Source organism: Grammomys surdaster, unplaced genomic scaffold (assembly GCF_004785775.1).
Source record: "Grammomys surdaster isolate TR1022 unplaced genomic scaffold, NIH_TR_1.0 126131, whole genome shotgun sequence".
NCBI classification, from domain to species: domain Eukaryota; kingdom Metazoa; phylum Chordata; class Mammalia; order Rodentia; family Muridae; genus Grammomys; species Grammomys surdaster.
The window spans coordinates 3567293-3583603 of NW_021620939.1; the positions used below are offsets into that span (position 1 = coordinate 3567293).

The 16311-nt window shown below is 41.9% G+C and overlaps 1 protein-coding gene across 1 annotated transcript in view; it reads right to left on the minus strand.

Annotated features, from left to right (window-relative positions):
- Positions 1 to 16311, minus strand: part of Nek11 (NIMA related kinase 11) — a 202127-nt gene that overhangs the window by 137025 nt on the left and 48791 nt on the right. The window contains exons 2-3 of the mRNA XM_028756839.1: positions 15874 to 16039; positions 2634 to 2752 (exon numbers count right to left, since the gene is read on the minus strand). Of these exons, the coding sequence (XP_028612672.1) occupies positions 2634 to 2752; positions 15874 to 16039 (285 nt within the window). The remainder of the gene's footprint in view (positions 1 to 2633; positions 2753 to 15873; positions 16040 to 16311) is intronic.

A 16311-nucleotide genomic window follows, 5' to 3' on the forward strand; every position in this document is an offset into this window, starting at 1 on the left:
ACAGCGTGGATTCCCTACTGTGCTATAAAGCAAGCAGTGACAGTCCCATCCTCGCTACCATTTTACTGATGAGGAAACAAGGCTCAGAGATGCTGAGCAGCTTGCACAGTGTCCTGACCTCTTGCACAGTGAAGACGGTGATTCTGGACAGCCTCCTGCCCTGCAGCCATGGCACTGAGTTTTTACCACTTACACTAAACAAACTGTTCTCTAAGTTTAGGGCTTATTTTTAGTTTATTGCTATTAGATGAATAAAGACTATTAAAATATAAAATTGGCATTGCTCTATACATAAGAAGCTTATAATGATTGGCTCAATATAATGATTAAGAGACATCATCATTTTTCATCTGGATCACCAAGACTAGAATTTCAGAGCCACAGATTCAGTGGCATCCACATGTGAAGCCATGTTGAGTGACTCTATAAATACTGACAGACTGAAAATGGCACTACTCCCTTTAGAGGCTGTTTTTAAACTCATTTATTTTTAACTATTACTAAGTAATCTTAAGCACATCAAAAACATTGGGGGAATGTGCTCAGAGTATATTTTATACTGCCATGGAAAAGCCACACGCAACCCTGTAGAATACAAACTAAAATAATAAAATTGAAAGACAAGAATAGAAAGATCAAATTTGGGATCTTAAGTCAACCAGATAGATATGTCCTTTTATCCAATAAGTCTGCTAATGAGCAGCAGGAAAGGAAAGACAGGCAGAACGGGTGAGGAGGGGAGGATGGGAAGGAAGGAGATGGTAGCAGCATGAGTGTGCGTGCGCACAAGCCGACAGTCAGCAGCTCTGGCTGTTTATTAAAGATTATGTGATATCTCATCACCATCTCAGGACATCACTACAGAGACTGCTGGGAGTCACACTGAATTAGTCACTATCTGTGTCATTGAGCGTGTGTTTCAGAAGATACATGGCCAATTGCAAGGGGCTCTGATTGTTGGGAGCCGACTCTTAGCCGAAAGTGGCTATCATCTTTACAGCCATCTTGAGCCATATACCCTGACAAGAGACTTGTTTCAACAGCCTGCAATAGCTGAGCGCACTCTGATAAACATCTTGTTACACTGTTTAGTGCCCCCAGCTGCAAGGTGCTCCTGGTATCCATGGCTACAAGGCACGTGATGTAGTGGCTTCAGTTGAGATTGTCCACGAGGGCAAGTCACGTGGTAAAGGGTATAAATACCCAGGATTTCCCTTCTATAGAAGTAGTAGGAAGTAGGAAGTAAAGAAGGGAAGAAGTAGGAGGTAGAGGTAGAGGTAGAAGGTAGGAGGTAGAAGTGAGAAAGTGAGAGGTGTCAGGAGACTGAAGGAGTGAGAATATAGAAGAAGAGAGGAGAATAAAGAAGAGACTTGAAGAGACTCCACCGGACTCTGTCTTGTATCTATCTTTTGCGTCTCTCGCCCCTTTTTCCCCCTTCCTCCGACCCCACTCTCTCTCTTGCTAGACCCTGACCTGCGGACCGGAGCAGCAGAACCGGCGGCCTTTACAAAGTAACAGAACCTGATGGCCGTTACAAAAGAAACGGCAGTTACATCTGATTAGTTTTTATGCTATCAGAAACCACAGATGACACACTTGAGCAGTGACTTCCCTGACTGCCAGACCTTGGTGTGACCGAGAAATACCACTGCCACCGAAGACACGGTCCCCAGGTGTCCGGCTCACTCCTGCAGTGAGAGTGCCTTGGCCACCCCCTTTGAGAGTCTATTACTTCAAATGCATTTGTGTCATTTGATGGGTCCAAAAATGTTTAACAGCTTAACATCTGAAAAGATGTTTTACGTATTGTTAAAACATATGCAATGTTTTAAAAGGTAATGTGAGGCAAATTCTGTAAACAAAACTGACAGACAACTGAAACTCAAAGGATGCACTTGGACCATTAGCTAATATTTATATCAAGAATGAGCTTTGACTTAAATCTGCATCTGTCATCGCCTGCTGAGGATGTCTAAGTCTCAGCTTTAATTCACAGGAGATAATTAGATAGGGCACCAAGTTCAATACAGTTTCTACTACACTGAAGATCAACTTGGTTTCTAGAACTACCAAAAAAAAAAAACAAAAAACAAAAAACAAAAAACAAAAAAAAAAAGGTAGAGAGCTGCAGATACGGCTCAGTGGGTGGTGATGTCTGTGTAAACATGAGGACTATGTTCAAATTCCAAGTACCACAAAAAAAAAAAAAAGCTGAAAAGCGGAATATGGAAACTCCTGTTGTAACCTGAGCGGTCTGCTGGCAGGATGAGCGACAGGAGACTCTCAGAGGCCAATGGCCTGGCATGCTCAGCAGAGCACACTGAGATGCCCAGGCTCAGACAAGGAAACGGCACAGGTCAACACCATCGGCTGTCCTCCACACCCAAACTGTGGCATGCACACAACCACACTCACATACATATAACTGATAAATAGGTACTCTGTGGATAAATAATTATTCTACAGTTTCCTCAAGAAAAAAAATCTTATTATAAAATATTGCTGATGTTTGACTGTGGCCATTCATCACCTGGACGTGTTTGCTTTCAAATCAATAAAAAATATTCACCTTTCAAGTTCAGACATGAGAGTTAAAAAATATATACCCTGCCCCCAGAAGCAGATGTACGTACCTCTCATGCATATAATCAACTCCAAGCAACAACTGGAGGAACCATTCTACTATCTGATTTTCAGGAAAGACTTCCCCAGCTTCTTTATATTCCTGAATTTTATAGTCCAGATCTCGGCCCTGAAACAAAATAACACAATTTTTTCTAACTTTTACATGAAAAATGTTAATACCAAGTTTTCTCAACAGTAATTAAAATTAAGGCCAGAAACTGACAACCATGAATGTCTCGATTTGCCTGGCAGTGTCTGATGTGACGCTGATGATGATATCTCTTTTTTTAAAAAGATTTATTTATTTTATGTATATGAGTACACTGTGGCTGTCTTCAGACACACTTTAAGAGAGCATCGGATTCCATTACAGATGGTTGTGAGCCACCATGTGGTTGCTGGGAATTGAACTCAGGATCTCTGGAAGAGCAGTCAGTGTTCTTAACCACTGAGCCATCTCTCCAGCCCGTGATATCTCCTAATATACTTTAATTACCATAGAAAACAAAATGCTAAGTGTCAAATTCTCTGAGAGAACCCTCATACCTCACCTGCTTACACTGAAAGACTGAAAGACTAGAGATTGTTTGATATGTGTTCTCAGCAGAAAAAACAAAGTTCTTTGTAGAATGTGAAGAACAGGGTCAGTGGCGTGCAGGACAAGTGGCACCTGCCATGCCTGTTGGAGCAAAGATGAAAAGAAAGCCACACACAGACTGTGGCAGGGACCTCCTCAATGCAGAGCAAAGTATTTCCAGGCAATGAGGCAACCAGGAGAGATAACTTGTAATCAAAACAACATGTGGTCAGCAGACTACATGCTCATAATACGGTTTTGAATTTTCCTTTCAGTGCAATGTGCAAATATTTGCTTAGCATTTTGTCTTTCCAAATTAAGAAATAACAAGTCAAAAGCATATCAGGCATTCACACACAGCGTTGATGAAACTTCTTTCCTTGTTGGATTTTCTAGGCCAAGGAGATCAAAGATTCTTGGAATTAAAATACAGTGAATTAGAATTCTTGGCAAGAAGAAGAAAGAGAAACTAATTCCCTTTTCCTTCTCCACGTGTGCCTGTCCAGTACTTACTTTCTAACCCTGGTAGGTCCCGGGGTTCTGCCATGGCATGAGAACTGTGCTGGCAATAGTATTTCTGTAAGCTGTACACAGTGTTTTTGGTACTCTATCATCGTGACACCCTAAGGATGTCAGAAGTCCATTCAGATAAAACATAACCCATATCTACTACATTATCTCTGCTATCAGTTTTATATTCCCATCCAGGGACTCTCTACACTACTGAGGAATAAATTAGTAAAACAAGCCCTGAAACAGGAAACTTGAAAGTGAAGTCTTTGTTCTCTGGATAGAATCACAGGAAAACAACACCATCAGTTCTTACTGTAGAGTTAAACAAGAGACTGTTGAGTCAGCATGAAGTAAGACACCAAAAACAAAACCCAAGCTCTTAGTCTTAAGTAATTCCTCATATCTTTTGATTCCCATTTTTAAATTTCTCTCTGAGGGGGAAAGTCCCATGTTTCACAGTGACCATGGATCCACCATGTTCTTTAGTAAGCACCCTGGGGATGATGTCCTGGAGATGTGGCTGAGGTGGGCAAGTTATCCACAGATGATGACAAACATTGTTCTTTGGTCTCACAAAGAAAGAAAGAAACCTCTGGGGCAGCCTGATTTAACTCAGCGGTGTGGGGAGCAGTTCTTTCTTTTTCACAACTTCTCATCTAAGCAACACCCAATGTGTTTCATAAAATGTCAGATGTTCTTATTACATCCGATAAGTTTTGTTTTCTCAACTTTGTCTTTGAGATGTATTTAATGATGATTTTTTTCACTAAAACAAACCAATAACAAGGGAATGGGCTTGAACTTGAGCTGATATTAATGTTGTCCTTCCTTGGTCCATTTCCTTCACTAATACCACCTCTCAAAAGTTACATCAGAAGCCTTGATGGGAGCTTCTAAGGTTTTGAAAATCTATAGCCCGTAGTATCACTTGGTAGGTTGATGGTGTCCTTCACGTTACATCCCAGTTAGCCGACATTAGAAAGACTTTGAAACACTGCGGTCTTGAAGAACTGAAAAACACTCATCTACTGTGTTCTAAGCACCACCTTTGATTGCCAGGGACAAGTTTAAATCCCCAAAGGATTTGATTTTTTTAAAAAAATTAATCCATTTTCAAGGCTGTCAACCAAAGGCTTACAACTAGTTTGAAAGACCAAAGAGAATCTTCTCAGAAGCCCACACATATTAAAGTGGAAGTATTCAAAGGCCAGACAGACAGAAGGACCCCTTCAAGGCCATAAGGAGCGTGGAGTATCAGCCTGCTCTACTTCTCCACTTTAAAATGAAACGACTGTCCCTTATTAACTCACTGAGTTGATATTTCATAACACTGCTCCTTCAAACTTGCCTCATTCTTCAATAAAGAAACTTGTCCTTGCCCTTTCTAGTTAGAGGGAGCACAGATGGGGAAGGATTTGGCTTTCTTTAAGGGGCTGGCCACCAGGAGTTAGACTATGCTCCAGTGAGGATATGGGGATGGGTCCCAGCAGTGGGGAGGGGGTGGACCTGGAAGGACTGGGAAGTGAGGGTGCTCAGGACTCATAATATGACATTCTCAAACAATCAATAAAAATATTATGAAATTTAAAAATACATTTGCCTGATATACTTCCAACTCGAGCAAGTAACAGAATCACTTAAGTGGCTTTCTTAAAATGTACAATTTGATCTGCATGTCAGGATAAGACCAAAGAATATGTGTTTTATTTTCATTTTTGTGCATGTGTATGTATTCATATATATGTGCATGTGTATAGTCATATGCATATAGACACATGTTGGGGATATGTGCACACAGATGTGGTTCCGTGTGATTGACATCAGGAGCCCTCCTTTACTGCTTGCCATTTTGCTCACTGAGGGCAACTTGAAGCTCACACTAGTCTGCCCATAACCTTAGTCCAGGGATCTGATTACTGAGCACTGGAATTCCAGGGAGGCTGCAGCAGTCACCTAGCATTTACTTGTGTACCGCAGATGGAATTCCTCACACTGACATGCCCAGGGTTTTAGCTACTAGTTCATCACCTCAGTCTGAAAATATGTTTTTATCGTGCATCCCAGGTACCTCTGGAGCTGTTCCATGACAAGTTTGAAAAGCAGTAGTAGGCAGTACCATAAATGGGCCACAGGCTTAAAACATACCCCATCATGGAAATATTCCCCCCTGAAGGATAAATATTCCAAAGGCAGAAGGTCCTTGGGAAAAGCAGGGTTGAATAGGAATACTTTAATAATGATTTTTTAAAAGCCTATGACAGATGTGGGGGCAAGGACAGAGATCCTCTGTCACCGCACTGTGCTGTTCTGCAAGCCCACTGTAATAGAGTACATTAAACATGGGGGAATGTCAAGCCTCACTGTGCTTTTAAAAGCAAAATAATAATCTAATTTTAAATAGCTACTGAAAAATGCCCTCCACTCTTGTGACAGGTTATGATTGATAACACAAATGACAGCCCTGGGGCTTAATCAGGAATCTTTTTTTTTTGTCTATAATGTCTGATAGAGTTAGTGTGCTCTCTCTACTGAGAAAATAAAGCAGCAGAACTTTTTTTATTTCAATATAAATAATTCTCATAATCTATAAAACGCTGGGTTAGTTTTTAAATAAACTATTTGATAAAATATTAATTATTTTGATATTTTAACTTTTATATTTATATAGTCATAGGCCAACTAACATGCCTCAAATGTCAAGTTTTGCTAAGTTTATGAATTATTGCATATGAATTAATTTCTTTTAACTGAAATTCATTTCAATTCTCAATCATTATAGTTTTAAATGAAAATTGGTGGCTGTACTTAATTCTTGAGACACAATCTTCTTTCCTCTTTTCTTGTGTACAGATTTCTCAAATCAATTAAGGAAAGCTTGTGACATTTTATACCACCAGCAGAGGTACTTTTCAATTTTCATATTAAAGGGTCAAAGTATGTTATACTTTAAACAAGGTAAAGAAAGAAAAGCAAAAACAAACAATGTTCATGGTGTGTCTGGGGACAGTCTCACCCTGTAGCCCAGGCTGACTTCAAAATTGAGATTCCCTACACCAAGGGATGGGATTACAAATCTGTATCACCATGTCTGATAATATTTTAATTTTGATACCATAAATACCATGAATGTATTGGTCAGATGTATAAGAATATGAGACATATTACTTATCTTCTCAAATGGAATGAACTAGACTCTAGACTCCTATAAAACGCACAGGGTGAATTAAGAGAGGACCACTTATTTCTGAACGGAGAGGTCCAGGCACATACTGACCAGATGAGACCAAGCTCTCTGAAGACAGCTCCCTCCATCAGAGCTTCTTTTAGGAATACAGACCAATGAGTGGATGTCTGATGTGAGCCCACACCATGAAGGATAGCTACCAACCAACAGCAAAATGATAAACATGGAGAATGTCCTTATCTGTAAAAAGCAGACTGTGGAAGGTGATGGTACATGAAGAAACATTCCTACTGGGAGCAGTGACTACTAGTCTAGTCTTCTGTTGAAAGTAAATAAAGAATAATTGTTACATTAAAATATGTATTTGTGTACAAATTGAGTTATATGTTTCCCTGTCTATATAATATACATATAGACTATTTAGAAATATGGTCCATAGTGAGTGTAAGCTAGGAAAATGAGAAGCCTCTCAAATGTTCCAATCCTGGTCCTCCACACATCAGTAATACCCAGTCATACAATTTTCAGAAAGTTATTCCACCCAGGATTCTGTATCTTCAGTTGTAAAATGGGATGAATGAGAACTTCTAGCTGGAAAGACAGTTCTTCAGTCAAGAGCATTTGCTGTGCAATCACAGGGACTGGAGTTTACCCAGTCCACATGACAAGCTGGGTATCCTATTCATGCTGTAACCACAGATCCAAGGGGAATAGTGAACAAGGTTTCTGGGATTGCTAGTTTCTAATGGAACCAAGAAAATGCAAGTTCCAGGTATGACAACAGACCTTGACTCAGAGTAATCAGAGTGATAGGCTAGGATGCCCAAAACTTTCTTCTGACCTGTACATGTGCCCCTACACACACGTATGTATATAAACACATCAATAAATAGAAACACATAAATTAATCATTTAAAAATTCACTTCTAATTAGAAATGACAAAAATTTGGTGATGGCAGGGAGAGTGTTAGAAATAGGACACTGATGACATTCAAGCACAAGGACACTATAGAGGGATAGGGGTACAAACGAGGCTCTGAGGCATGAGGACAGGGATGAGGGAAGAGAATCAATAAAAATAAATTTTATCTGAAAACACCCAAATGAATCCTAATACGGTGTGTGCTAATTTAACTTTTTTATTTAAAAAAAAAAAAAGATCCACTTCTAGGCCAGGCACAGTAATACAAGACTGTATCATGACTGTAATCCCAGAACTTGGGAGCTGAGACAGGAAGACTACAAGTTCTAGACCGGCCTGGACTACATAGTAGACCCTATCTAAAAAGGAATTTCACTTTCTCTCATAAAAGAAAGGAGAAATGTTAAAAGACACAGAAGAATCCAATAGCCAAAGTTAGAACAATCTGAACCACAGAACTGATAACACTAGCATTGGGCTATAGCCCATAGAATAAAATAAATATCTATGAGTCTGTACTGACACAAGGAAACAATTGAATAAATCCATGAATGGTGAGAGGGAACAGCTCTTCCTGACAGAATCCCAGCTAACAAAGGAAGTACATGGCTGTAAGCAGGCAACAGCAAAGAATCATCATGGGATGATTTCCCTGAAAGATGCTAAACTCAAGAGGGTGAGCACTTGAGAAGACACTGAGTATGGCACAACCTCAACATACCTTCCCCAGGATGCTCCTCAGGTATGAAGGGAAAATAGTAACATCACAGCAGAAAAACCCAGAAAACAATCCTAATCATCAAAAATGTGTGTGTGTGTGTGTGTGTGTGTGTGTGTGTGTGTGTGTGTGAGAGAGAGAGAGAGAGAGAGAGAGAGAGAGAGAGAGAGAGAGAATGAGAGAATGAGAATGTGAGTATGTGTGTGCAGCAAAGGGAAACTTTCATAGATACAGATGCCACCAAGGAAACACAAGTCAATAAAAACGTCATGTCTTCATCACTGTATTGTAACCAACACCTTAGTGGCTAATGCGACTAAGTGCTTTGGAGTGGTTCAGCTCCAAACATGCTGCACTCAAAGGTGAAGTATTTGGTTCCTAAATCACATCTCCCACTTTTCTACCTCTGTGCTATTTCCTTTAACTTTAGTGTCCCAATTCTACTTGACAAAATCCTTCCTATACTTCAAGTTCAAACATAATAAGCTAGCAATGCCAGAGTTCCCACAGTCCCAAGCTATTAGTAACCATCCTTCTTGTGACACAATCTATTTCAGCCATTGATAGAAATGTCTCATTTAACTTGTCAGACAAATTCACTGAAGAAAGTTGACATTACTATGAGGATTTGGCTCATGAGTAGAATGCCTGCCTGCACGTGTAAGGTCTTGGGCTCAGTCCCCAACAATCGGAAAACAAAGCAGTTGCCATATCATCCCCATTGCCCCAAATTATACCTGAGATCTACGTCTGACACAGAGTTGAGGCTCAGGAACGGCTCTTAGCAAGCTCAGAAAGAGCCAATAAATAATACAGAATATCAGTTTATCCATAAGCCATGAAAACTGGAGTTGCCAAGGTGACAGGAAGCTCATGTGGGTTAGAGACTGTATTTTTCTTTCCACAGAGATGTGGAGAGCAGGATGGAAGTAGCTACTCAGGGAACAAGGAGGAGGAGCTTGGGTGATCTTTATGACACAGGAGGCCTGGTCCTCAGCTACACCCACAGGCTGGCCCAGACTCCCCTGCTCTCAGGTCTCATGAGTCCTCAGACACTGACCATTTTTTTTCCTTTACTATCTATTTTGACAATAAACATCCCCCCAACCCCCAGTTCTAATCCTGGCTGCTCATTTAAAACATCAAGAGAATTTTCAAAATCCTGTTGCCAAGCTGCAATACCCTGGCCAAACAAGTGAGACATCCAGGGGTGGATCTCAGGCTCAGGCAGTTTTGAAAGTTCTCCAGGTGAGTCCACATGACCATTCTATCATTACACTAATGTAGACATTGTAGCTGTTTCCATCACTAAACAGGACAGAACAGTCCAACTCTTAGAGCTCTTTCTGAGCACACATGCTCTCCACCACTACCCCTCTCTCCTAGAGATTTACTGTCTCAAACCCTACTGCATCTACTAACAGAATGCCCATGTTTCTGGGATGTTTGTCCTCACTCACATGGAAGACCTGAAGGCAGTACTGCACAGGTCTCTGGTGCAATACACTGATAGATGCACTTGTACAGTAGGACAAATTCATGTGACATATGTGTCAGGTGGATGCATCAGCATTTTTCTCATTTATCATCAGTGTCTGACGGAATGAGATAGGAGCTCAGAGAAAATGGTAGAGAATCAGTTAATGATAGAGAAATGGTAGAGGAACACCTTTGAAAGCAGGAAGGGAACTGGTGGGAAGAGGGAAAGAGTCCATTCTAAGTGTTTCTGAGAATGTGACAATGAACCTGCTGTGTTGTATGACTAATACAAGTTAATAGAAATGTTTCAAAAAGAAATGCCTTAGATGCTAACTTTATAGTTCAACCTAAGATGGGATTAAAAAAATGAATGAGGAAATTGCTCACATGTTGGAGTCTGAGACAATGCATATGATGTTATGTTAGTTTTCATGAAAAATAAACATGCTTCAGCAGCTAGAGACATGGGGGCAGGAACGACTTCCTCCAGGGACTTCCCAACATTTCATTGCATTTCCACTACACATGGAACAGGACAGCCTTCCTAATAAAAGAGAGAGAAGAAGGAATAGTGAAAGGACCAGGAATCTGGGTAGAATTTGAAGATGTGGGGCGAGGAAGAAAAGTCATTAGAATAAGTAAAAGCCTATGCAAAGATGAGACATGGAAGTGTAGAGGACGGATGGAGAGGGCACATAGTTCCATTTCCTCCTTGTGTGGAGAACAGGAGACACCCACTGTCGAAATGCTCCGCTGCTTCAGCAGCTTCGGAATTATCAGACAGCACCTTGTCCTGCAGCTAAAGCTGGCCTTGAACTTGTGATCTTCCTCTCTTTGCTCTCTTCATCCTGGGATTATAGTACTACAATACCAACTGGTGGATGCTTTGTTTATGTATTTATTATATGCATATATAGTGTGTATATATAGTGTGTATAGTGTGCGTCACATGTATGTGGGTGCACATGTACTTTTGTGTGTGTGTGTGTGTGTGTGTATTAGTCAGGGTTCTCTAGAGTCATGGAATGTCTTTCTATATTGAGGGGATTTACTATGATGACTGACAGTCTGTAGTCCAACTCCCCAACAATGGGCAGCTGTGGATGGGAAGCCCAAGAATCTAGTAGTTGCCAGTCCACAAGGCTAGTTGTTTCAGCTGGTCTTCTGTAGAAGTAGGTTCCAACAGATGTGCTGGCAAGTAAGTGCAAGCGTCAAAGAAGAGCGAATCTTCCTTCTTCCAATGTCCTTATGTAGGTCTCCAGCAGAAGGTGTGGTCCAGATTAAAGGTGTGTACCTGGATCTGGGACTTGTTTTGTCCCAGGCTGACCTTGAACTCAGAGATCTTCTTGCCTTAGTCTCCCAGGATTAAAAGTGTGTACTATCTTGCCTGGGCCTAAGCTTTTCATAACCACTATGCCTCAAGATCTCCAAGCCAAGATCCAGGTCAGAAACTTGTGTCTTCCAGCCTCAAGATCTGGATCACAGGTGAGCCCTCCAATTCTGGATTGTAGTTCATTCCAGATGTAGTCAAGTTGACAACTGGGAATAGCCATTGTAGTGTGTATGTACCAGGTATTTGTCCTCTATCATCCTACCTCATGTTTTGAGACAGAAGCTGTCACTGAGCCCAGAGTCCATTGATTAACTAGACCGGCCAGCTCTGGTTCTCCACCTGTATCCATCTGTCCCTATCTCCCCATACCTAGATTTTGACATGGGTTCTGGGGATGCAAACTGTGGTCCCCATTCTTGTGTAGCAGGCTCTTTACTGACTGAGCCATCTCCTCAGCCACTGGTTGTTCATTTTCCACACATAATCTGAGACGCCCAGTGGGTTGAGCAACAGATAGAGACGTACCAGGGATGCATAAATACATTACAGACATAAAAGGTCCCAAAGAAAAATTCAGAAAAGGGAACATTGGAGATAAAAAGAGGGGCTACCACAGTGATGACAACATTCTCAGGAGATCAAGGCTTGGTTACATGTATTTCCGATATCAGTAATTTTCCTCAGTTAAGAAAAGAATAGCATCAGGCCTGAGCGAGTTAAGAGTGAATTTGCATCTGAAGATGAGAAACATCTTTGTTAACAAGGAGGGAGCAACATGCACACATCATTTCTCAGGAGCCTGGGAAGAGGCAAGCCTGACAGCTCAGGACCCATAGACCCCTGGAAGCCCAGCAGCTGTTCAGTGCAGCTGGCAGCCATCACCATGGCAACAACCCCTCCCAGGAGAGCTGCTTAGTCTATGGGAAAAAAAAACCATCACTTAAAAATTAACACAGATGATCCCATACTGGATCCTGCCTGACAAAAGCCATTTTTATAGCAATGCCCTTTCTAAGGACATAATTGGAACAAATGAGCAAATCTGACTAGAGATTGTGAATTAGATGGGTGGTTCTCAAACTTCAGCGTGTTTCAGACTCACCTGGCGAGCTTGTCAAAACACAGATGGCTGAACCCCACCCCCACAACGTCTGATTCAGCATCGCTGGGCTTTAGGCCAGCATTCTGCATTTCTACCAAGTTACCAAGAGAAGCCGCTGCTGCAGATGTCAGATTACGCTTGAGAATTGGTGGCCTACATACTCACATTGTTCTGGTGCTGATTTCCTGACTTTTTATCACTTCACTGTGGTTAGGAAAGAGACGGTCCTTGATCTTAGAGGATACAGTAGTTGTTTGAGACCAGGGAGAATCTGACCTGGAACTTTGCGTTAGCTTTCTGTTACTGTGACAAAATGCCTGAGAAAATCGACTTAAAAGTAGGAAAGATTTGTTTTAACTCACGGTTTCAGAGGTTCCAGTCAATAGTCAGCTGCCTCTATTGCTTTGGGGGCTGTGGTGAGTCAGATCATTCTGGTGGGAAGCATATGGCTGAGAGAAGTTCCTCAGACGCTGAGGAAGGTAGGAAGCTGGGGAGGGCGAGGTGAGGAGGAGGCCAGCACTCCGATGCCACCCTCAAAGGAATGACCAGAGTCCTAAGGCCCCACTTTCTAGAGTTTCCACCACTTTCCAATAAGTAAGCTGGTACTTAGGCCTCTGTAGCATGTGGGCCTTTGAAAGACATTCATGTAGCTCAAGATGCAAACTACAACACGTTTGTTCTTGAGATGTTCAGGAAAAGGCTAGATAGAGTATAGAAATGGAAAAGGAAATAGCAAAGGAAACGTGGGATGTGGCTAGCAATAAACCTGGGAAGTCTATGGGAAAGAGATGGAGGAGAGCACTGTCCTAGTCTTACAAGCTGTCTGGAAGCTCAAAATTACAGTAAAATGTAAAAAAATAAAAAAAATAAAAATTAAACTGGGAAGAGAAAGTTAGAGCAGTTCCTTAATTTCACTAACTGAACTTAAGAGAAAAACGCCATGGAGAGTAGAGAGGACAGCAGCAGAAGGCAGGGGTACAGGCCAGCTCACTTTCCCAGCGCCCCCTACTGAGCAATGCTGACCTCCATTTAAAATGGTTTAAGCTAAGGAAAGCATCTTTAAGAATGTGGAAACAAAGTGTGGGACAGAAACTGAAGAAGGGGGTCGTCTGGAGACTGTTTCACCTGGGTATCCATCCCATGTGCAGTCACCAAAGGCAGACGCTGATGTGGATGTCAGGAAGTGCATGCTGACAGGAGCCTGATATAGCTGTCTCCTTATAGGTCTGCCAGAGCCTGACATGTACAGAGGTGGATGTTCACAGCTAATCATTGAACTAATCATGGGGTTCCCAAGTTAGAGAGAAGACTGAAGGAGCTGAAAGGGTTTGCGGCCCCATGGGAAGAGCAACAATACCAACCAACCAGAGCTACCAGGGTCTAAACCACCAGCCTTGGAGCACATAGGGAGGGACTCATGACTCCAGATGGCCTTGTTGGGCATAGGTGGGAGAGGAGATCCTTGAACCCATGAAGGCTGGATGCCCCAGTGTGGGGGAATTTGAGGGTGGAGAGGCAGGAGTGGGTGGATGGTTAGGGGCACATCCTCATAGAAGCAGGAGGAGGGGGGATGGGATAGGGGGTTCCTGGGTGGTGGTGGGGAAATGGGGAAAGGGGATCACATTTGAAATGTAAATAAAATATCCAATAATAATAAAAAGAAAATAGAATATGCCCCGGGTGTGGGAGCCCACACCTACAATCTCAGCTCTCAGGAGATGGAGGCAGGGACACCAGGAGTTCTGGGCCAGCTATGGCTACATAGTGAATTTAGGAGCAGTATGAACTGCATAAGACAATATATCAAGATTTTATAAATAAATGAGTGAGCCAAAATCATCAGTGGGGAAAATAGATCATCATATACAGTAACCGTCAATTAGTTTTTAGAAGTAAAGGCTTTTCAACTAAATGAGCTAAGGAAGAAAAATTCAGTGATAACAGATAGATCAGAGCAGAGCTACATATCCACATGTCTGTAACCTGCATATGCCAGAGACATATTCTCCAAAGAGGCTATTCAGTGTGCCCACCCCACACGCGTCATCTTACTGACTTTCTTAACAACCCATTAGGTAAAAAAGTTACATACCTAAGTAACTGATTTTCATTACTACCAACTCTCTCTCTCCCCCGTCTCTCTCATACGTGTGTGTGTGTGTGTGTGTGTGTCTGTCTGTCTGTCTGTCTGTCTGTCTGTCTATATCTCTGCCTCTCTGTCTCTCCCTCCCTCTCCTCCAAGCAGAAAAGGAGTAAGCCAAGAGAGTGATTTAAAGAAGAAAGGTCAAGTTTAGAATATTCCAAGTTCATTCAGATGAATTTGACTAGTGGTTTCCTAGTGGGCGCAGCAAATGTGTAAAGCTGCAATGGTGTTTTTTTCTTTTTTCTTTTTTTCTTCTTTTTTTAGAGATTTATTTATTAATTATGTATACAGAATTCTGCCTGCATGTATGCCTATAGGCCAGAAGAAAGCATTGGATCCCATTACAGGTGGTTGTGAGCCACCATGTGGTTGCTGGAAATTGAACTCAGGACCTTTGGAAGAGCAGACAGTGCTCTTAACCTCAGCCACCTCATCAGCCGCTGCAGTGGTGTGTTGGGAACAACATCTACTGTCCCTCCTGCCTCCCAATCTTATGGCACCCTCAGCTTCCATCTGGATGTCCAAAGTCTCAAAGCCAAACAAGCGTGCCTTCTGCTCCAAAAAGACTTCTTTCTTTCCGACATAATTTCTCTGGGTTTTCGCTTTCTTGGCTTCTAATCCCCTTAAAAGCATTTGGGTAGCCTAACTTCCACATCACCTAGGCATAACCTGAAGCATGTCCTCTTCTATTATGTTCTGCCCAATACAGATACCCTGCTCACCCACCCTGTACGTAAGCTCTGAGCTGTAAACACACAGATCCAGACCAGTTTCTGTTGTCCATCTTCTTCTCTCAGCTTTCTAGGATTCCTGCTTCTTTCAGGCTCAGTAAAGCACAAAGCCATTACTTCAAGTGAACGGAGAACAGCCAAGAAAACCGCATGCACTTGAAGCCATAATTCACAAGTCAATAAACAGGAGAGACTTTGCCTCCACTGTACTTAGGTAAGAGTCTAGACGGATGTCTAAGCACTCACATGTTATCATAGGAGATTTGGGCGTAGATAGTCCCCATCTATGTAAAAGCCTTCCCTTACAGACATTCCTTCTCAAAATATATTCACTGTGGCTGATTGGCCAAAGGGAGAGAAATAATCACTAGGAATGAGTTTTGTCAGTTACTTAGAGAAATTACGCTTAGCTACCAGACATAAGACCCCAGGCCTTTATAGTTCAACTTGCTCTTTCGTAACCAGACTTTTAAGATGTCTTTTTATGTAAAAAATTTTTATCATGCAACAGATTTTTACAAATATTTCTGAGAGAGGAGTCTCACCTCACAGTATTCTGTGATAATGCAGAAAGTATCCTGCTCCACGAAGCTCGCATGGAATCTGACAATGGCCGGATGGTTTAGCCTGGAGAGGAGCTGGGCTTCCACATTGGCCTGCATAGTTTCATTTGGATTTAATTCTCCAACAGAGATTTCCTTCAGTACCTTTCTGCAGCCAAAAAAGGAAAAAGCAAAGGAAGAAAAAGAAAAAGAAAGAAAGACATCAAGAGTTGAGAAGTATGTTTTACAACTGTGAGTGAGTGAGTGAGAGTGAGTGATAAGTGAGTGAGTGGTGAGTGAGTGAGTGAGTGGTGAGTGAGTGAGTGGTGAGTGAGTGGTGAGTGAGTGAGTGGTGAGTGAGTGAGTGATGAGTGAGTGAGTGAGTGATGAGTGAGTGAGTGAGTGAGTGATGAGTGAGTGAGAGAGTGGTGAGTGAGTGAT